At 44.3% G+C, this 22,119-nt stretch overlaps 3 protein-coding genes across 8 annotated transcripts in view; 1 reads left to right on the top strand and 2 right to left on the bottom strand.

Annotated features, from left to right (window-relative positions):
* Nucleotides 1-7,709, top strand: part of dvl1b (dishevelled segment polarity protein 1b) — a 32,912-nt gene extending 25,203 nt beyond the window's left edge. For all 3 annotated transcript variants that reach the window (XM_077004394.1, XM_077004403.1, XM_077004411.1), the window contains 5 exons: nt 330-407; nt 500-634; nt 1,752-1,919; nt 2,112-2,321; nt 5,520-7,709. In XM_077004394.1, the coding sequence (XP_076860509.1) occupies nt 330-407; nt 500-634; nt 1,752-1,919; nt 2,112-2,321; nt 5,520-6,037 (1,109 nt within the window). In that variant the 3' untranslated portion in view covers nt 6,038-7,709. The remainder of the gene's footprint in view (nt 1-329; nt 408-499; nt 635-1,751; nt 1,920-2,111; nt 2,322-5,519) is intronic.
* nfs1 (NFS1 cysteine desulfurase) lies at nt 7,610-11,717 on the bottom strand. Its single transcript, XM_077004424.1, has 13 exons — nt 11,466-11,717; nt 11,203-11,279; nt 10,890-11,006; nt 10,624-10,707; nt 10,317-10,469; nt 10,068-10,161; nt 9,829-9,963; nt 9,554-9,711; nt 9,257-9,362; nt 9,070-9,151; nt 8,902-8,985; nt 8,737-8,826; nt 7,610-8,535 (listed from the first exon to the last, which is right to left on the bottom strand). The coding sequence occupies exons 1-13, from the start codon at nt 11,575-11,577 to the stop codon at nt 8,472-8,474; spliced, it is 1,356 nt and encodes a 451-aa protein (XP_076860539.1). The 5' UTR covers nt 11,578-11,717; the 3' UTR covers nt 7,610-8,471.
* A 1,022-nt stretch (nt 11,718-12,739) lies between these two features.
* rbm39a (RNA binding motif protein 39a) lies at nt 12,740-19,125 on the bottom strand. Of its 4 annotated transcripts, none has more exons than XM_077004380.1 (17): nt 18,856-19,124; nt 18,160-18,228; nt 17,924-17,984; nt 16,702-16,751; nt 16,227-16,427; nt 15,819-15,884; nt 15,676-15,729; nt 15,468-15,585; nt 15,203-15,355; nt 14,969-15,106; nt 14,806-14,871; nt 14,484-14,688; nt 14,252-14,332; nt 14,028-14,148; nt 13,804-13,909; nt 13,546-13,624; nt 12,740-13,432 (listed from the first exon to the last, which is right to left on the bottom strand). In XM_077004380.1, the coding sequence occupies exons 3-17, from the start codon at nt 17,927-17,929 to the stop codon at nt 13,332-13,334; spliced, it is 1,545 nt and encodes a 514-aa protein (XP_076860495.1). In that variant the 5' UTR covers nt 17,930-17,984; nt 18,160-18,228; nt 18,856-19,124; the 3' UTR covers nt 12,740-13,331. The 4 variants fall into 4 exon arrangements, with proteins under 4 accessions (XP_076860495.1, XP_076860480.1, XP_076860487.1 ...); XM_077004365.1 differs by having other exon boundaries at nt 18,871-19,124; XM_077004372.1 differs by having other exon boundaries at nt 18,160-18,225; nt 18,871-19,124.
* Nucleotides 19,126-22,119: the final 2,994 nt, after the last annotated feature.

Raw genomic sequence — 22,119 nt, 5'->3', positions numbered from 1 at the left:
TTTTGAACAGGATTAACTATTTGGCTATTTGTATGAGGTAACTGAGTTGCTGTGTTTAGAAATTTGAAAATGTATTTCAAGTATTAGGAAACACATGTTAGCGGTCGTAAAAAACTGTAACACTTATCTGTAGCAGTAGTGGTTACTTTCAATATACAAAACAGCTTTAATGGAAAAAACCCAAGTGCCTTGAGTATGTTTGAGGATTTAAACAAGAGGCAGATTGACCACAATTGCAGGATTAAAATGCTTAATCTTAATCACATTGATTATATGCATAATGCAATGACTTCTGAACAAGTATCCCTGTTGGTTCCCTATATTCCCAGCTGAACCCGTGAGGCCGATTGACCCCGCCGCCTGGATATCTCACACAACTGCACTTACAGGAGCGTTTCCGCAGTATGGTACGTCACGCTCGGCCAAAGATCATTCTGCCGTAAAATCTGCACTTTGCTTACAGTGCTCCCTCTGAACCAGAAGACTTTGTGCTTTTCAGAGTTTGACGACCTCCCACTCACAGTTGGGAAGACAGACATGGCGACCATCGTGAAGGTGATGCAACTCCCAGACTCAGGTCTAGAGATCAGGGACAGGATGTGGCTGAAGATAACCATCGCCAATGCAGTTATAGGTAATCAACTCCCTACACACAGTGCTGTTATAGGTGATCAACTCCCTACACACAGTGCTGTTATAGGTGATCAACTCCCTACACACAGTGCTGTTATAGGTGATCAACTCCCTACACACAGTGCTGTTATAGGTGATCAACTCCCTACACACAGTGCTGTTATAGGTGATCAACTCCCTACACACAGTGCTGTTATAGGTGATCAACTCCCTACACACAGTGCTGTTATAGGTGATCAACTCCCTACACACAGTGCTGTTATAGGTGATCAACTCCCTACACACAGTGCTGTTATAGGTGATCAACTCCCTGTACACTGTTTCTTATTACGTTTCTTTGTAAAGAGTTTCCTTTTAACTATAATCTTTGTAAACCACGAACAAGCTGTGACTGACCTGTAAGTAACCTGTCCTGGAAAACTGTGGATGGAAACCCGGAGGCCCTTGAGGGCTCCGTCCCCCATCTCCTGCAGCATAGCAGCTGCTCTGCAGTGCATCAGAGGGGAAGCAACGCATAAACAGGCACTTCCTGCTGTGGAGCCTGTGCAGGTGGTAAAGACCAGTTAAAGAATGACTTGGCTAAAGTCATCCGACGTTTCACTGTCCATTTGAGTACGCTTAAAATACTTGATAAGAAAACAAATAATATCACCATCTTACTGTCAATAAAGGATTCATGACAGTGTTGTGATTGGGCTACACAGAGATTTAAACTAAAACTTAAGTAAGTGATTTGTTAATCTTAACAGTTTTTCTTCTGATTGTTTGCTGGTAGAGCTTTTATTTGTCATGCTGTATTCTTCCGTTCTGAAAAGTTCCTCCTCTTGGTATTAGGTGGGCTTCTCCCCATCTATGCTACATTGTTAGCTGTGGCTGACATAAACTACCGAAAAGTACAAAGTGGACTAATGTTTAGGCCTTCAGCAGAGCGGCTTGGAAGAGAGCCCGATTCTAGGAGCCTTTTTTCAGCAGTCCGACACTGAAGTCACTGACATCACATGTCTGTGTGTGTGTGTGTGTGTGTGTGTGTGTGTGTGTGTGTGTGTGTGTGTGTGTGTGTGTGTGTGTGTGTGTGTGTGTGTGTGTGTTCCTGTGTGTCTGAACGTGCTGTGCTCCAGGGGCTGATGTGGTGGACTGGTTGTACTCACGTGTGGAGGGCTTTAAAGACCGGCGCGACGCTCGGAAGTACGCCAGCAGCATGCTGAAGCACGGATACCTCAGACACACCGTCAACAAGATCACCTTCTCAGAGCAGTGCTACTACACACTCGGAGACCTCTGCCAAAGTACCCACCACACCTCACGCCCCTTCTCACCACACACTCCGTTAAACATGCTGTCTTTCAGACTGCTTTCAAATAAGAGTTTTCGTGTGGTCAGAAGATAAAAGCCGTTTTCCTGCTTAACATCAGCCCCTTCTTCTCATCCATCGTTTGTTTCTTCTCTTGTGCATTTGTTCTGGTTTCTGTGCCCCCCAGACATGGCTTCGCTGAACTTAAACGAAGGTTCCAGTGGCGGTGGTTCAGACTCGCTGGGTCCTCTCCCTCCACCCTCCAACCCTTGGCCCACGGGGGGGCAGCCTTTTCCCTACCCACCCTTCTCATCTGCGCCCCCTGGCTTCCCCCCAGGGTATACCGACCCCTGCCACAGCTTCCACAGCGGCAGTGCAGGCAGCCAACACAGTGAGGGTGAGTGCAGCGTGTGTATGTGTGTGTGTGTGTGTATGTGTGTGTGCGTGTGCCCACACAGCAAATGGTTGGTCCATCTTCTTCATTCAGACACTGTTCAGTAGTAGCAATGGGAGTCCCTTCCTGCAGACCTGGTGTGCTGTTTCAGAACAAGCACAGTTGATCCAGCTCACCAAGCAACTGAACTCTGAGGGATCTTGACAGTGGATGGGGGGTGGATGTGGGTGGAGGTGGGACCGCTACACAGAAACTTCTCATGAAGTTTAGGTAATCAGGCTGCACTAAACAGACCTAAAACATTTTTTAGGCTAAACTACACTAATAAAATCTTAGTTTAGCCCAAGATATTGATTTATTACTTCAGAGAGCTTCATCTCTCACATGCCTCAAGGCCAAATAAGGCCCAATGCAATTGTTGTGCAATTTTTGCCTGACATTGTAGAATCATCCATGCGCACACAGCCGAGGGCACAGTGTGGCGGAAGCAACCTGAGATTTCTCTGCTTCGGAATCAAAAACTCATCTTCACATCGCACTATTAACTCAGTCATTTCATAACCTCCACCACTCCCCCAGAACTTTTGTTTGAATTTTTTCAAAACCTGATAACATTTCACCAGTAGTTCACAGTGACTCATGCCATTCATAGATTTCTTTCATTTCATAATATTCACTACTGTCATGTACTGGTGGAGAGTGGTGTGGCTCAGCCAGACACTGGAAGGAGGGAGTTGTTTGAATGGGCGTACGCACGTGCGGTTTGGTTGTAATGCACTAGAAAGAGTGCTTAGACTTAATGACGTCATGACAAGTCCTCGAAGACGAGTTTAGTAGTATTAGATTTCTGTAGTTAGCTTGTGGTCAGACATTTTCATTAGCTGTTAAAATGATATCTAAAGTACTTGAGGTACAGGGTTTGCATATATTCTGTATCCCACTGCAACATCACAAATAACTCATAGGAGCGTCTGTTTCATTCTTGTTAACAAATTCTTTGCAAAAGAATCACTGAAGTACTTTCCAAGTTACCTGATTTGGCCTGTATTAAAGGAACTGTGTTCTGGAGGTTTGGCCACTGTGTTCTGTAGGCAGGGTGCTTTAGGTACCATGTATCTGTGTTGTGTAGGTAGATCACTGTGCAACTGTAAAGAAGGGCCATTGTAATTGACCCTTCTGTAGGTAGCTCTATTATGTAACTGTGTTCTATAGGCAGGACAGGGTCACTGTAACTCTATTCTATAGGTAGGAACTGTGTTCTGTAGGTTGCATCATCGTAAGTAGGACCACTGTGTAACTGTGTTCTCTAGGATGGACCACAGTGTAACTGTATTCAGTAGGCAGGACCACCATATAACTGTGTTCTGTAGGCAGGACCAGCGTGTAACTGTGTTCTCTAGGATGGACCACAGTGTAACTGTATTCAGTAGGCAGGACCACCATATAACTGTGTTCTATAGTCAGGACCACCATATAACTGTGTTCTGTAGGCAGGACCACCATATAACTGTGTTCTGTAGTCAGGACCAGCGTGTAACTGTATTCAGTAGGCAGGACCACCATATAACTGTGTTCTGTAGGCAGGACCAGCGTGTAACTGTGTTCTGTAGGCAGGACCACCATATAACTGTGTTCTGTAGGCAGGACCACCATATAATTGTGTTCTGTAGTCAGGACCAGCGTTGTAACTGTGTTCTAAAGTCAGGACCACCGCATAACTGTGTTCTGTAGTCAGGACCACCGTATAACTATGTTTTGTAGGCAGGACCAGCGTGTAACTGTGTTCTGTAGGCAGGACCAGCGTGTAACTGTGTTCTGTAGTCAGGACCACCGTATAACTGTGTTCTGTAGTCAGGACCACCGTATAACTGTCTTCTGTAGGCAGGACCACCGTGTAACTATGTTATGTAGGCAGGACCAGCATGTAACTATGTTATGTAGTCAGGACCACCGTATAACTGTGTTCTATAGTGAGGACCACCGCATAACTATGTTCTGTAGGCAGGACCACCGTGTAACTATGTTCTGTAGGCAGGACCACCGTATAACTGTGTTCTGTAGGCAGGACAAGCGTGTAACTGTGTTCTGTAGTCAGGACCACCGTATAACTGTGTTCTGTAGGCAGGACCACCGTATAACTGTATTCTATAGTGAGGACCACCGCATAACTGTGTTCTGTAGGCAGGACCACCGTGTAACTATGTTATGTAGGCGGGGTCACTGTGTAACTGTGCTGTTCCCTCTGTTTCTGCTGGGCAATGGCAGGCTGATGGAGGAGGTAGTCCCACCGCTGGGGTGTCCGGTAAGACTGCCTCCCTCTCTCCTCCTCTCCCTCCCCCTCCTTCCCTCCCTCCCTCCCTCTCTCTCTCTCTCTCCCTCCATCTCTTTCCCATTCTCTATACCACCACCTCTCCCTCTACCTCTCTCTCTCTCTCCCTCCATCTCTCTCCCCCACTCTCCCTCTCTTTCCTTCTTTCTCTCTCATGCGTCCCCACTGTGACTCAGGCATCTCTCGTTTTGGTGGTCTTTCACTGGCTCTCCTCTCTCTCTCAGAGCATGATTTAGTGGTGTGCTGTTAGGTAAAAACAAATCCTCAAAAGAGCTGGATAACATGCACAAAAAGAAATGAATACTTTGACTCGTATACTCGTACAAGTGCCGCGTTGCTTACATTTTGCAAAGTCACTGATTTGATATAAAGTGAATCATCCAGTCTTTCTGTTGCAAGTGTGGTTTGTCATTTTTTTCTGTGATACATAAACATGAACATTCCAGTAATCATTCACACAACCATCCAAAATCAGTCATCCTGACATGATTCAGACAAAATCTCTATACTATTCAGTGTTATTCGTGCAGTGTAACTGTCATGATCAAAAATAATTCATATCTCCATAAATGCCAATTCATTCACTGCTTAATTAATTCAGATGCACTTAAACTTGGTCCATATTCAACCACGGGGAAAAAATAATACAAAAATTGTGGGAATCATGCATGACACATGATCTCCTGTTTTTGACCTTTTAAATAATGTTTGCATAAACGTGTATTTTACTGTTGGATAAATTGGACAGATTGGATTTATTGGATGAGATGCTTAAAAAGCTAGGACCAGTGTTTTTCTGTCTTTTAATCCACATGATGTAGGTGGTGTACCAGGAAGAGTTTGCAGTTTTGTAGTTTTTTTCTCATTTCCAGGAAGTCGCAGCAGCAGTTCCAACCCCAGTGCTGGGAGAAGCCAGCGTCACCGGGACCGCAAGTCAACGGGCAGTGGTGGCAGCCAATCTGAAACAGTCAACCGTGGAGGGGGTAGGCGGGGCGAACGTTCAGCCAGTCAGCTAAGTCACCGTAGCCATGCTGTATCATCCCATAGCCACGCCCACTCTCGACACAGCAGAACCCACTCTCACCGAAGCAGAGTGCCCTCACACCACAGCCACGCCTCCTTCTGCTACAGCCACGCCTCCTTTGCCAAGCATGGCCACGCCTCCTGTGCACACAGTGAACGGAGCCACGCCTCCTCTTACGGCCCTCCTGGCCTGCCTCCTCCCTACAGTCTAGCCAGACTTCCCCCTAAAGGGGCAGTTAGCAGTGGGCCCCCAGGGGCCCCACCGGTCCGCGAGATTGCCTCAGTCCCCCCAGAACTCACAGCAAGTCGGCAGTCTTTCCAGCATGCCATGGGTAACCCCTGTGAGTTCTTTGTGGACATCATGTGAGCGCGTGCCACCTCTCTGAATCACAGGCAGGAGAGCTCTGCAGTCCTCTGTCTCCATGTCATCAGCATACATGTGTTTGGTGATCCTGCTTTGCTCCCATAGCAGTGGCCTTCCATGGCTTTGCTGTAATTCAGCCGAGGGGATTTTGGCTCTGGTTCATATGTAACATTTTGAGGATAATCACGTATAATGACATGAGGGCAGATTTAAACCAAAGTACTAAATTTAGGATTGTTTTTTCAAGGCTGTCAACAAAACATTCTACTGAAATGAGTCAAATCCTCTAAATATCTATGTAACGAGCCAAAATACATTAAGGTTATTCCCCAGAAGTCTGTATAAACGTGTTCATTTTGTAAAATATGGTAACCCAGCTTACATCTACTTTGATTACCACCTCAGATATCCTCCAGGGGCATTGTTAAGCTGAATTCATGCTAGACTAGAAGACAATCAGACATCCCCCTCTGCTGGTCAGAAGCTGTCACCACACATCATTTCAAAGGAAACAGGTGAACGGCCAGCGTTTGAAATGCCTACAAACCAGGGGAGCATTCAAACTAACTCTGAATTCCTGATCATAGCTGCTTTCGATTTGCCATAATTTCATACTCAGAAGTACTGATATTGATATGGCTTTGAACATTTACGATGTAGTTATCTGTGCCAAACTAAATAAAACAAATTGTGCCATTTTTTTCCCAGTTGCTAGCCGTGAACTTCTGATTTCATAGGCGTCTCTCATCAGACCTGTCTCTCCCTCTAGAAAATACATAGATGTTTCATACTGAGGTCATTGGTCACATTTTCACTTTGGAATTACAGGGTAAACTCAAGATCCAGAAGAGAGTGAGCAAGAAAGAATAAAAACTAGTGTCATCTTGAGTACACCGATTGCTTCTGAGGTTCCAGGAGTTTATGCATACCTTTGGAGTTGATTTTACTGTGAGCTAAACAAAATTTCTGCAATATCTATTCCCTCGGGAAAGTGTGTTCAGAACAATTGTTAGTTCCTGTGTGTACTGTGTGATCTAAGGGGCCGGTTACTTGTCAATGCTGTCTGAACAACATGGATGAAAACTTTGTAATACTGTATGTTTGCTTGTTGTTTAATGTCAACTTGAGCAGAAATCAGTGGCAAAATGTGTCTGAAATTCCTCTAAACGAAGAAGGGGATGCGTTTAGTGATACACTGTGTTGTTGTGAGGTAGCCGCCACCTTTGTAACATCCTGCCTGCCATTGGGCTACTTCAGCACTTGACATGGCACATTCATTTCCACGTCAGTGTTAAACATTGTATATATTCAGGTGTTTTTTGGTTTCGTCCAGTAGGAGGGGAGGACCACAGTGTACAGACTTCCATTTTTATTGTACATATGAGAAATAAAAAATGAATATGTAAAATATGTACAAAAGGTCATGGTCATGCGCTTTTTGTAAATGTATGTAAAATGCGGATCTGATTTCCCGTGACTGTGAATACAAGTTGAGATTTCATTCTGAAAGTTGTTTGGCTGTTTTGTCTTTCGTATTTCCTCATTTCTGATCAGACACATTAAATGAAAATTGAACAGTGTGTGGAAGCATATTTATTAACTTCCATCTGAGTGGGATATGTGGCTATGTTTACAGTGGTCACATCTTTAAAAAAAAAAAAACAAAACAAAACAGTTGAGACTATAGCTAAGCATTGTATTCTATAGCTAGCCTTAGAACACGTGTTGAATGAAGATGTCTACATAACAGGTCTGATTAAATCAGTATTACTGTTTATGTAAAGCGCAAACATGGACCGTCACTGCAGTGTCCAGGATTCAATGAACTAACTTGTGACACAGCAAAATAACCTGCCACATCCAATTACAAGTTACTGCTTTCAAAGCTTAAGCATTGCAAAGCTTTTATTCACATTCTTTTCAATGACAATTGTGAATTTAGGTTTGATGCCCTATTAAATAAATATATTTTCCTCAAATCAAGAATATCACCTGCCCATCTGATATCCTTCCATATGTATGTACAGTTACAGACGTGTAACTAAACGAGTACCCACAAGGCATATAAACCATAGAGAACCAGTGTGTCTGAATTCCTATTTCTGATGTGAAGCTGAAAAGCAATTGTGTGAGAAAGTACACAAATACAAAAATATGTTTAGATGTGTTCTGGAAACAACAAATCCACACAAGAGTCCACCAATGTTCTTCTTCACATTCCATGAGGTGCGTGGTGAACACCAACAGAGTTCTTTGGTGCACATTCCCAATTCAGCTCTCAAAAAACACAAATACACCAGTCCAAATACTGCCACCGGCCAAACAAACATTTGTGCGTGTTTCTTTGAGGACAGACGTCCTGGGCATTTCCAGCAAGCTATACGAAATATCAAAATTCAGTTCATAATTCAGTGATCCACAAGATTCCACAAGCTGGTCAGTGCTGTGTCCACTGAATGCTCTTCAGGTCAATGCCCTCTTGCACCATCTCCCACAAAGGGCTGGAGGACACAGACTAACTCAGTGACTGGCAGAAATGGCTACAGGACACACAGCAATTTAATAACACAGCCAAAAATAAACTGACATTTTAAGAGGCATAAAACTTGTTTGAAAGGGTGTGCTTTGATTGGCCAACATACCTTTTTTAATTGGTTTGCAAACTGATTGATTTACTACCAAGCCAGTGTGTAGTGAATTACCTCATTTCACGCAGTCGTTTAACCTGCTGAATGCACTTCTCGGCAGTGTAGTCCACTTCCTCCTCCGTGGTAAAGCGCCCGATGCCGAATCTGTGCACAAGCGCACAATTACAATTAGCTCGCCGCAATTACTACAGCAGGAGACACTCCAAAGCGAGCGCCAACCTGATGGAGGAGTGAGCCAGGTCCTCGTCCGTCCCTATCGCCCGCAGCACGTAGGAAGGTTCCAGGGAGGCAGAGGTGCATGCGCTGTGAAGACAAAGGGTTGTTCTCCATTACAATGAACAAAAACAAACTGTTAAGACCTCCCACAGGAGGTAGATAACAACTGACCTCCCTGATGAGAGTGCGACATCTTTTAAGGCCATCAGCAGACTCTCTCCCTCAACGTAAGCAAACGATAAATTGATGCATCCTAAAGGTCAATAACAAGGCAGTTGTCACTCATGGCAGTTATGGACAGCCAGGAAAAAGTCTGATCCCAATAAATTGGGACCCATTTCTCACAAACCGGTCTCACCTGGGTACCTCTGTTCTGCATCTCCATTCAGTATGACATAAGGGATCTCAGACATTATCTTCTGCACAAGGCGACTGGCAAGTTCAGATACTCTGTTGTGGTCATACTGTAAAATAGGTCACCGTTAGTCTTACGTTCTTATGATGGCTTGTTACCGTTTTTAGAACGCTTCCAGTGCTGAAGGCGGTATTGATCATCAAAGGGAACACTTGATCAAACCACTTCAGAGTATCCCCTAATATTCTTTTTCTAAATAACATTATTGCTGAGTGCAAAGGAGTGGCTGCTCCATCCCACCTCCATCTCTTGCTGAGCGATTTCACAGGCAGCCCCGAGCCCCACGACCAGGGGAGTAGGCACAGTGCCCGAGCGCAGTCCCCTCTCCTGACCCCCTCCGCTCTGAAGCGGCTCAATGCGAACCCTGGGCCTCCTCCTCACGTAAAGAGCTCCCACACCTGGAACATTCACATAAGCAGTCCTACTTCCACACAGTTTTTTTTTTACTATGGAGTTGATTACTGTATTTAGGCTGAAAGGATGTGAATACTTGTTAACAGAAGAGATATTTGTACCTTTGGGGCCATATATTTTGTGCCCACTAATAGACATCAGATCCACGTTCAAGTCTGACACATTAATGGGGATTTTCCCGATCGCCTGTGCAGCATCCGTGTGGAAGAACACGTTCTTGGCTCTGCAGATACGACCTAAGATAAGAGAGGGGGATAAGAACAGGAGGCAATACAATGCTCTATTCCCTATGTGCGGGAGCTAGTTAAATGTGGCATGCTGAGCAGCTGCAGGGGATCACCTATTTCTTTGATTGGTTGTTTGACTCCAATCTCATTATTGACCGTCATTATGGATACCAAGCTTGTATCAGGACGTATTGTTTCCTCTAGTTGCTGGAAAATTATAGTAGAACATTACACACATTACCACTTTTTGACTCTAAAAGAGAAACTAATTACAGACTAATTTAAAACAGGAATGTTTGACAAATACAGTGTGAAACAAAGTCCTATTAAATTCTGACAGATATTGGCAAAATAAATCACACCTGTAAATCAATTAAGCCATTGCCTTTTACAGGCAAATATGTTACTTCCAAGCCTTCGGCTTCCAGGACACGGCAAGAATCCAGCACACACTTGTGCTCTGTCTGTGTGGTGATGACATGCTTCTTCTTGGCTTTATAGAACCGTGACACACCCTGAGCACAAACCAGGATAGTAAGATATGATCATACAACGTCCATGTATCCGGACACACAAAAACCGAGCTGAAATCTCTTTCTATTGACATGAAATCACCATGTGCTCCTCGAAAAACCCCATTCTCATTCTGCAAAGAAAGAAAACGCTTACTTTGATTGACATGTTGTTGGACTCCGTGGCACCACTGGTAAACACAATTTCTCGTGGATCAGCACCAATAAGATCAGACACTTGCTAAAGGAAATAAACATGTTTATTTAAGAACCGATGTTCACATAAGCGCTGCATTTTTTGGCTAGGCCAAAATGTCACTCTATTGTAGATACGGATAAACAAACAACTGACAAAGAAAGAGGAGAACTTTTTGAATGATCTGAACATAAGACACTTTCTGTGCTGGAAGAAAGAACACTTACTTTTCGTGCTTTTTCCATGGCACTTTCACTTTCCCAGCCATATGCATGGGTCCGAGAATGTGGATTGCCATAGTAGTTCACGTGATATGGAAGCATAGCGTCCAAAACTCTCGGGTCCTGTTGGGGCAGGTAGATTAACAGGTTTTATTGAGCATTAATGCAAGACAGCCGTCTTGATGGCACAGATTAATTCACAAGGAATCTACATCTGAGAAAGTGTGTGCGTCTCCAAAAGAGATTGTAGTACAACGGTTAACGTCTACATTAGGTCTTCTTGATCTTAATAGCAAGGTTCACTACAGTAACCACTTACCATTGGTGTTGTCGCCTGAAAGTCCATGTAAAGTGGACGGAGTTCGCCTTCCTTCAGCTGCCTACTCTTTAATATTTCTGTGGAGGCAATATGGTTGACAAGTGGCCAAAACATTCACTGATAATAAACTAGCGAGCTTGACCCTCACAGTTCGGTTACGAACTGCTTGCTGTAAACACTTGATCAACACACACCTACAGGCTGCAGGTACCAGGTAACAACTACAGTCGTGCCATTACCGGATTGACTCATAGACTCGTTACCTCGCTCTCCCGGTGAGGCACCCACGGGACTTTGTGCGTAATTCAACCGACGGCAGCGAGAAAGCCCCCGCACGGAGCCCCAAAACGCCGCCACGCCACTCTTCTTCATCATGTCGCAGCGGCCCTGACCGTGACCGTCGCGCCCGGTTGTTATTAGTAAAACGGCGTTAACGGAGCGAAGTCACGCCCTTGTCGTTCAAAACTCCCGTGTGCTGCGTACGAGCTCGTGCGCGCGAAGGGACGCCGCCGTGACGCAGGGCGTCTGACGTCTGCCGACGAACGCTCTGATTGGTCAGATTTTAGGCGGGCTTTATGCTGCAGTCAAAGTCCATTGGTTCAAGATCACTTGCGCACCTCTTCCGCCGGAAGTCTAAAATGCTAACCAATGGAAACGTGACTTTGGGGTCAATAGCGTGTACTGGTGGTAAACGACATGGGACAAATGTAACCAACTGTATACAATAATTTTTGTTTGCTGTGTAACCGAATGCGCCGGTTATAAAATGTGTGTATACCACGTGTTATTTGGTCCAAGTTGAGTAGCTCATTTGTTTCAGTATGTCCGACTACTAATGACGTGTTACCCATTTAATTGTATTCATTGTGAAATGGCAGATACATCGTTTCACCAACATTTAACTCCCGAAATGCAGCTGAATGATGCTCCACACTGATAGTCACCACAATGCCCCCGAACCTCTCTGAGGTATAAAGTTTGCCAGACAAAGATGACACCGCTGCGGCTGCAAATGCTCTTCTGATCGCCTAAATCTCGGACTGATCACTGAGCCTCTCGGTCACATGGAGGCAAATATGCTGACTGGGAATGACTATGCAAAAATGCAAGAGCAGAATCAGATATGTCTAATATTTACTACATTTTCCCGATATTTTTTTAGTGAAAAGCTAGTTAAACGTAAACAAAGAATATTGTGCGAGGTACCGGACAGTATCCCCGGGATGACAGAAGAGTGGACCTGTGTTGACAGTTAACCGCAGGGCCCACACAGCAGCCACGCCACAGTAACCAACAAGAATGCAACAGTAATTCAGTTTAACAGGCCAACCAGGCGGCAGGTAACACAATCTTCAGCTGTGTCTAGTGCTTCTCAGAGCACGTATTAACTGATGACTGGTATTGACCGGCACATTGTCGGTTTTATATGATTTCTCAACTCACTACTGGTCAGGTTTAGGGGGTGTGTGACTTAAGAAAAAAACAGTACTTGGCACATTGGAGATCTTTCACACAAATTAGGACAAACCAAAGCACATGCCAGCATCATGGCTTTATTTGAAATGACCTGTTCATCAAGAATTTTACAAAAACAAGTCTTAATTAGAAAAACAAGGTACTCTGAAACTGTATGGTCTCTATGAACACAAGAGGATCTCATCAGCCTTCTAGTTCCCACAGCTCATAGAGCCCAAAACACTGAAAATGTAGATATTTAACCAAGAAACTGCAGGGTTTTATAATAAAAAACAAAACAAAAATTCACACACACCATTTGTATTCATGTGTGTCTAACTGTACATTCTCAAATAGGACTCATGCCAATCACAAAGACGACGTGTGGTAGGAAACAAACCCTGAAAACTAAAAAGTGGAAGTGAAAAAAAAAATGTAGGGGGGAGGGGATAAACTAGGCTGTACATAAAAAACCTTTAATGCCAAAATAACGTAAAGGCATTTGAACAAGAAGCTCAAACCTCTAATCATTAGAAAGAGGTGAGGGGAGAAGGAAAGGACAGACATAACTGCCATATCTCGCATGACTGAAATATTTAATAAATTTGCCCAAAAGTGTTAAAAAGAGACAAAGAGGAAAGAAGAGTGAAAAATGACTGCGTCTCCAGGAGAGATCACCGGCGAGTGGGCAAAAGCATCTGGGTGGCCTGCACAGATTCTGGGAAAAGATTGTGGTATGTTGGCAGAGGAACATATGCTGCTTTGATCATTTTACCTGTGAAAAAGCACAAGGAAAAGGCACATTGAGATTGAGGGGACGCTCAACATCGTGAAAAGCCAATGCAGCACAATGCTAATGAGAGCTAGAGCAGCATGTGCCTGCCTTACCTCCAAACCAGCGTCCGTGTAGTGCGCTAACTGCAGCCATTGCGGCAGGGATGGTGGGACACTTTACATATACGTTTCCCTACAAAACAAAGTATGTGTAAGAATGGACGCAATGCAATATATCACCTGACAGCCCATGACCTGAATTCTAACTTCAGTACTACTGAAGTGACCCACAAATGCACCATTGATGTCACACTGATTGTTGCCTGGCAGTACCAACAAAACCATGACCGATACACGTGTATGAACACAAACCTCAGCAGATTTCTTGTCCACATATATATGTATGACGCCGCCATGTTTGTTACATTCTTCAATGACATCATCTTGGATCTCAACATCCCATCCATGATCATTTTCCCTATGAACACAATGCGAAAGTAACATTAAACATCAGAAAATATTAAGCTGTTAAAATAATCGTACACAAATGCATGTATAAATGCCTGCATTACTATACTAAAATTTGCAACACTTACGAGTTTGGATCAAACATGTTGGAAAGCTGGAAGCAGTGTGTGGCGATTGGCTGAGATGGGAGGTTCAAAGGTTGGTTTGTGGGAACGTTGAGATTGAAACTCAATCCAGGATTCATAGCCGCTGATTTATGATGAAACGACAAAAACAGAACATTAATTCACCCAGTGTTGAGACCATCAGTATTGAAACAAACACTTAGCCAGCTCTGTATTAGTGAGCCTACCTGTAGCCGCTGCCATCGCCACCATAGATCCGCTCATCTGAAGGGCTTGCTGTGCGGCTGGGGGGATTTGCAGTCCTGTACCTTAGAACACACCAAAACAAACAACCAAATAAACAAATGCTAAACAACAAAACAGACTCTTTGCACCTTAGCTACTGAGATGACCATGGGGCAGGTGCGAAGCTGGATTTAAACTCCGTCGCCTTTAGATGGGACAGGGGCGCGTCAGTACCTTCGGCTAGCCGGGCCATGAGCTGGAGTCTCCCGGTGGTGCCCAGGTCGATCCCAGTCCTCTCCAGCTCGTCGTTATCCAGGAAAGAGCTGGCGGTGGAGGCATCCGTTCGCTCCGTGACGTGGCCTACCTTCATAGGCCTGCCAGCCAGCTCAAAGCCGTTGAGCTGTTCCAGGGCTTTCTTAGCACACTCCGCATCAGAGAACTGGACGGGAAGGAGAAAGAAATGAAAAAAGGAGAAATGACGTTAACCCGAGGAAACCAAGGTTATCGCAGGCCTCTGGGATCACTGGGATGGAAAACATAATTAGCATTAACTCACCGTGATGAAGCCATAACCCTTGGATCTCCCAGTTTCACTGTCCATCATAAGCTGTATGCTATCAATCTGTTTGGAAGAGAGCGCAGATGCAAAAGGTTTTAAATCCTACTCTGTGTTCAAAGGAAAATTTAAGAGAGGTTCAGCAAATGGCCAGAGCCCTCACCCGTCCAAAAGGTTCAAAGATGCCTCTGAGCATGTCCTCCGTGATGTTGAAGTGCAGAGAGCCGACATACAGCCTCATGGGCCCAGCACTGCCTTTCTGCAGATTGTTGGCATTCGCAGCTGCTCTGTTCTTCTCAGCCTGGAAGAACGAACAAGCTCCGATGAGGACACACACACACACACACACAAACACACAACCCATGTAAACGAGCAGGCGCGAGGGGTTTTCTCTTGCCTGTGAAGCCTGAACAATGATTGGTACTCCTAGCAGCCGTTGTCCAGACAGCCCAATAGCCAGAGGCACAGAGGTGGATTCTACAAACTCAATGTAGGCGATGCCTTTGGATCTTCTGGAGTTCCTGTCAGAGATCATCCTCACATCCCTCACCTGTTGACACAATAAAAACCAGCAGTTACATCTATAAAATTCTTAACTATGAAGAAATAAAAACCTAAATATCTAGGAAACTAGGAGTTAAGGCCCAAGTTAAGTTACTGACCTTCCCCACAGCAGAGAAAAACTCCTCCAGGTCCCGCGGCCGAATTCTGGCTGCAAGCTGCATGCAGAATACAGTGCGTGCGTCCCTCTCTTCAGGGGTGAGGTTATCAATGGGCTGTCTACAGAAATCAATGACAAGAAAATCTACTTAATATGCTAAACATAGCTTATCAAAAACAAAACAAGAATTTCTTCCAGTTAAAGCTTACCTGATGGGGCTCTTGTCTTTCTTGAAGGGACTGCGGCTCTTAGAACGGCGACGGCTGCATGGAAAGATGCACCGTTAATATTATATCTCCACCAATCAACTTGTACTCAACTACCCACACAACAGAAATAATATCATAGAAACCTTAGTTTGATGGCAGGTGGTGGGCCAGTCTTCCCCCTGGGACCACCGTTAAATTTCGGGCCAGAACTGTGATTTAAAAACAAGGTTTAACTCAGCAGCTACGATGGCTGCACTCCTTATGGTAATGAAATGTAAGCTGTAATAGCGGGGAACACCAGGGCGGTTCCGCTCACTGAGTTTTCAGGGAGCACCGACTAGTGGAAATGAAAACGTTAGCACGAGCATTGAAAGTTCCTTTTTACGAAACTGCTTTGCAGTGGTTTTAAGCAACGAGAAAACAGTGATCATAAAAAAAAAATCTGTAAATGCACCAAAACATAAATCAAATAATAAACAAAACCTGTATTCACGTGGCTATACAAAGACGACCAAGCAAACATCTAGCTAAACACTGTTGTGCATACGTACAAGGAGGGTCTGAAGCGGCCCGCGCGCTCCCGGCTACGAGAGCCGCTCCGCCGACGTTCCCTGCTGCGGCTGCGTTTCTTCTCCCTGCTACGACTCCTCTTTCGCTCGCGACTGCGCTCGCGACTCTTGCTCTTCTTGCGTTCTCGACTCTTGCTCCTCTTCCTTTCCCTACTCCTGCTGCGACTCCTGCTCTTCTTTTTCCTTCCATTCAAGAGGGCGACACTTCATGAATTCGAGCGCCTTCGACTCAGTGCATTCAGCAGACTTGTTGGTTATTATAGTGGGCACATGCATCAAGCCTAGCTGTGGACTGGAACTTTTGAAGCGATTCACCACTGAAAGATCTTTTAAAGCCTGATCTGGGAAGCCATGTGTTGGTGACTACAACCAATTCAGTCTATTAAAAAGAAACTGGAATTTTCAGATAAATGTGTATTTGCTCAAAATTGATTCAAATAGATTAAAACAGACTTACTTCTTGTTTCGTTCTTCGTGGCCATTGGAATTTATGGGCTTGGTCTCATCCTAAGCAGGGTCGATAGAAGAACATCATGAGGACGACGGCGTAACATTGCAAGTCGTAAGGACAAAGGGGGATGGGAACAAAAGAGAATATGATATGATCATTAAATATGTGTTCTTTACAATGTTAATGTGTGTGGGGAGGGGTGGGGGGATTGCAACGGCATTAAGACGAGGCCATTTGAACCAGAAGGCTGCCATTCTCCTCCTTCCTTACTAGTGTCTGTAATACGTATGTGGTACGGTCAATGGGTCAAAAGCTAGTGCTATGCTGTGAATGTAAAAAAAATGGCATGTTTAGTGACTTCATCCTTTCGGCAGCCTGACAGGTTCAGTACCAAGGCTATCTGTGCCTATAAGACCCAAAGTGGCAATGCTAGCGGCCAGCCACTAAGCGAGCTCCAGTGGTGGATGCCATCCCAGAGATCTTCACCCCCATTTGCCTTCGTGGATTGTAAGAGCTCGATGCCACCTCTGTCACACACCTCGCCCTGAAGCAAACAGGGATTCACACGGCTTAGTGATATCGACTCCCACAGAACACCTAAAGCTGAGATGCTCTTTAATGCTCCTAATGAGTGTCTTAAAACACAGTGGCCATTTTTATGCAGTACTTTCGTGTGAAAGTTATTTTGCAATGTGCAGAGAGCCATCATTTCCTGTTTGTCAGGTCCAGGAAATAACCACAGATCTGTATATGAAAGTCAACTGCATGCATAAATATTTAATGCATGAAGTGATCAATTTCCCTCCAGTGTCAATATATCTTCCTGATCATTAGTTATGATGTTTGTCTCTGTTCATTTCCAGTCCCGTAAGAAGAGGAAAAAACTATTGAGAACTATGTGGAATAGCCTGTATGCCAACTCCAGCATATCTGTAATGAGAATTTTAACATTTAGGCCAACAAAATTTACTTCAACAGCTACAGTAATATTCTATGATGAGACATGCATACTAGTATTTATCCTTCAGTAACTTGTATTGAAAATCATGAGGATTGCTGCTAAATATACCATGCATTCAAAGCGTGAATAGAGTCTCCAAACACTTCATACCAGCACTTAAATTCATGTGCATCCACTGTATTATTTTGTCGGCACCAAAAATCAAATCAGCCTATGTATTTGCAACCAAGGGTACCACAGTACATCAATATATGGGGCAATTACTACCTTCATTTTTTTGACAGTTCACACTGGAATTCATGGGAGTAGAGGTGAGATATAGGCATGTCTACAAAAAGAGATAGATGGGCATTTATTCATCGAAACCACTATCACAGAAACAATCATGTAATTTATCTGTACATAACGACTAGCGAAAACAAAGTGCACCTTGGTTTGCAGTTTCAAATGAATGCAATAGTTTGCCAAGTTAGCCGTGTGCACGCGCTACCCCGAACACCCACCTTTTTAAATGGCGCCTCGAGCATCGCTTCGATGTCAAAGTCGTCGGCCATGATGTCGGCGGTCTGCTGCTGTGGGGGAAAAACGCCGTTAAAAACTACGTTAATTCTTACATCGGTGTGCACTAACGTACTATGGTGGATAAACTCATTAGTATTGTAATTTCATCGCTATCTTAGTGTTATTCATTAACACACACACAACTATTAAGAACTTCACGACTACAAACTGAACGTGAAGCCTCTAGTCAGCTAACTAACGAACATTTCTCACACAGCCAGCAAGCTGCGCTAAATAAGCGCAGATATGTACGCTGGCAGGGACATTCGCACATATCTCGCTAGATATATTATTTAGCCAACCTAGGTCTTCGTACAACAGTACTATAACCATATATACATTATGTAGACCGTCGTTGAACACGGTAACTACAGCGTTAGCTAGTAACGCCCGACTCGTCTTTTCCTGCGAGCTGTGTTGTTAGCAGGAAAGCTAACAGCTAGCTACATTCGTCAAACAATAACGCGAACGGAGAACGTTTTACCGACGCCACGGTTGGGTTTGAAATAGTGTCGACATCATCTCCTTGCATAGCCATATATTCACTGTTTTAGCGAACTAAATTATTTAAACGGGCGTCTGTAATGCAACATAGCTTGGTAGCTAAACGGCTAGCCAGCTAAGCGTTACGTGTTCACCTTTTCTGCCTTTACCTCGGTAACGCGGCCTAGTAAATCTCCGCTCGGACGACGGTGGACGTAAGCTCCGCCGGGCTTCTTTCTTGGTGGTCTTGGTCTGCCTGTTGGTTTTTTTAGGCAACGATGTACGTTTTACGTGCGTATTTCACACAAAATGTGCGCGTTTTCTGGCTGTAATGATTGCCAAACGGTTACTCGGCCCAGCGTGGTCCACCTTCGCCTTTCCTGAACAGTGGCGGCAAACTGTTATGGCGCAGCAATGTTTCTTGTTGCATAAGAGGCTTGTGAGTATTGTCCACTAGGGGGAGCTGTGAGCGCCCACGAAGAGGCCGAGTCAAAACGACAAAAGTACACATCTGCCCCTAATGGTTTCTTCTGTTACTGAAGAAGGGGAGTCGAAATTGGGACAATATGTAAATAACGTGATATGGCCGTCATATGAAGGCCTATTAGATAATTCACAGTTACACGCTAACAGCCTGTAGGATTTTATATCCTACTAAACTAACTTTATATCCAAGACACAGAGTACGTGTTGGACATTACATTCTAAAGCAGGGGTACTCAAATAGAAATGATGACGGGCCACATTTAATTTTTTCAATCACTGAAGGGCCGGTTACGGGGGGGGGGGGGGGGGTCGTCTTGAGATCGCGGTGCGCGATTTCAAAATAAGAGCGGATAGCGCAATTGAAAAAAAAGATTCCTAAAAAAAAAACACTTTTCAAAACAGCTCACGGGCCAGAAATAGATAGCCCGCGGGCCGGATCTGGCCCACGGGCTATCTATTTGAGTATGGGGGTTCTAAAGTAACTGAGCAGGCATAGCCCACGTATTGCCCACATATGTTGTGAGGTAATATGTTGTCTTGCTCACTACTGATTCATGCAAAAGTAATTTGTGAACAATATACATGTAAACGAATGTAAAATACTAATTTGGGGTTAATGTGAGTGAGATTACTGATTGTGGATTTAAACAGGGTTGCCAACTCTCACGCATTGAGCGTGAGACACACGCATTTTGACCCCCCCCCCCCCCCCCCCCCCGCTCAACAAAATACACTCGCCACCGGCTCCAGGTTAAAATCTCACTCCAAGCGAACGTCAAAAGTTGGCAACCCTGATTTAAATGTTTGATTGGAGCCGTGCGTGCTGATTGGTTCGTCCTGTTTGGGGGCGGACGCATAAGAGAATGGCATAGCTGTAAAAAAAAAAGTGTTGATAGAGAATTTGTGTCGCTCAAACACCCGCGTCCATACTAAGAACACATTTTCACGCACATCCATCTTTAGGGTTTACAGAAAATGGTCCGAAAAAGAGAAAATATCCAGTGAGCGACAGTTCTGTGGGCGCAAATGCCTTGTTGCAGGGTTGCCAACTCTCACGCATTGCGCGTGAGACACACACATTTGACTGTCTTCACACACTCTCACGCCACACACACACATTTCTTTGAAAAGTTGGCAACCCTGTTGTTGATGCCAGAGGTCAGAGGAGAATGGCCAGACTGGTTTGAGCTGATAGAACGGCAACAGTAACTCAAACAACCAGTCATTACAACTGAGGCATACAGAAGAGCATCTCTGAACGCACAGCATGTCAAACCTTGATGCGGATGGGCTACAGCAGCAGAAGACCACACCAGGTGCCACTCCTGTCAGCTAAGAGCAGGAAACTGAGGGTACAATTCGCACAGGCTCACCAAAATTTGACAATAGAATATTGGAAAATATTGCCTGGTCTGATGAGTCTCGATTTCTGCTGGGACATTCGGAAGGTCAGGTCAGAATTTGGCATCAACAACATCAAAGCATGGATCCATCCTGCCTTGTGTCAACGGTTCAGGCTGGTGGTGGTGTAATGATGTGGGGCATATTTTCCTGGCCCACTTTGGGCTCATTAGTACCAATTGAGCATTGTGCCAACACCACAGCCTACCTGAGTATTGTTGCTGACCATGTCCATCCCTTTATGACCACAGTGTACCCATCTTCTGATGGTTACTTTCAGCAGGATAACGCGCCATGTCATGAAGAGCGAATCATCTCTGACTGGTTTCTTGAACATGACAATGAGTTCACTGTACTCGAAAGGCCTCCACAGTCACCAGATCTCAAGCCAATAGAGGAACTTTGGGATGGTGGAACAGGAGAGTTGCATCATGGATGTGCAGCCAACAAATCTGCAGCAACTGCATGATGCTATCATGTCAATATGGACCAGACTCTCTGAGGAATGTTTCCAGTACCTTGTTGAATCTATGCCACGAAGGATTAAGTTCCTTAACTTAAGTTTTGAAGTTTGCATTAAGTTCTGAAGGCAAAACGGGGTTCAACCCAGTACTAGCAAGGTGTACCTAATGAAATGGCCAGTGAGTGTATTTCATAGTGTTCAATGTTGCATTGTTATTTCAGTCTCTAAGATTCTATTAAAAAAAGGTTGTAATTAAACGTTCAGAAATATAACACAAATGGCATGACCAGAAAGTGTATAGGCTGTATACAGTGTGACTCACTCCCTCAGCACATTACAATCAACAATTTCAACTATTTGTTTAAAAATCTGTCTTTAAATTATTTAAACTGTGTATGTATCATGATGTGGTTTGGAGTAGACAAAATCAAGTAATCATGGCATGCCATTATGTTTATTTAGTTTCATGCCTTTCTTTCTCAGAGCAACAGCTGGAGCTCTCACTCATAGGTGGTAGAATGTGGTGTCCACATACCATTAACGGCTGAAAAAAGACCAAGTTTACCTGAGTCTTACATAGTTTTTTGTTTAGGTGTATGTGTGTGTGCGTAGGTGTGTGTGTGTGTTCAACTAGACCACTGTATTCTTCATGACACCAACAAAACAGAGAGATAATTTATATAGCCGATACTTCTCATTTCAGCAGCTCTCTTTGTTGACTCAATGTCAGCACTGTCTAAATCATATTTAGTAGCATTCATGATTCACCTGGGTGCAGTTATTTCATTCCACTGTGTACTGCATACCGCATATGGTTGGGATAGCAATAAAGATCTACTTGAGTACTTGATAAATTATGGCACAACATCAATTCACATAGATCTGTTACTGCAAAAAAGCAGTTTAGCACTTGCATTGTACTAACTGAGCAGCTCAAATTCCAAATGGCAGAGCATTTTTAAAGCCAACCTTAATGAAGCTTTGGGGGAAAAAAACCTGTGCAAGCCTGAAAGAAGGAAACATACACTACTCACAAAAAGTTAGAGATATTTGGCTTTTGGCTGAAATT

Source organism: Brachyhypopomus gauderio, chromosome 1 (genome assembly GCF_052324685.1).
Source record: "Brachyhypopomus gauderio isolate BG-103 chromosome 1, BGAUD_0.2, whole genome shotgun sequence".
In the NCBI taxonomy this organism is placed as follows: domain Eukaryota; kingdom Metazoa; phylum Chordata; class Actinopteri; order Gymnotiformes; family Hypopomidae; genus Brachyhypopomus; species Brachyhypopomus gauderio.
This window is presented reverse-complemented; position numbering and strand designations above follow the sequence as displayed.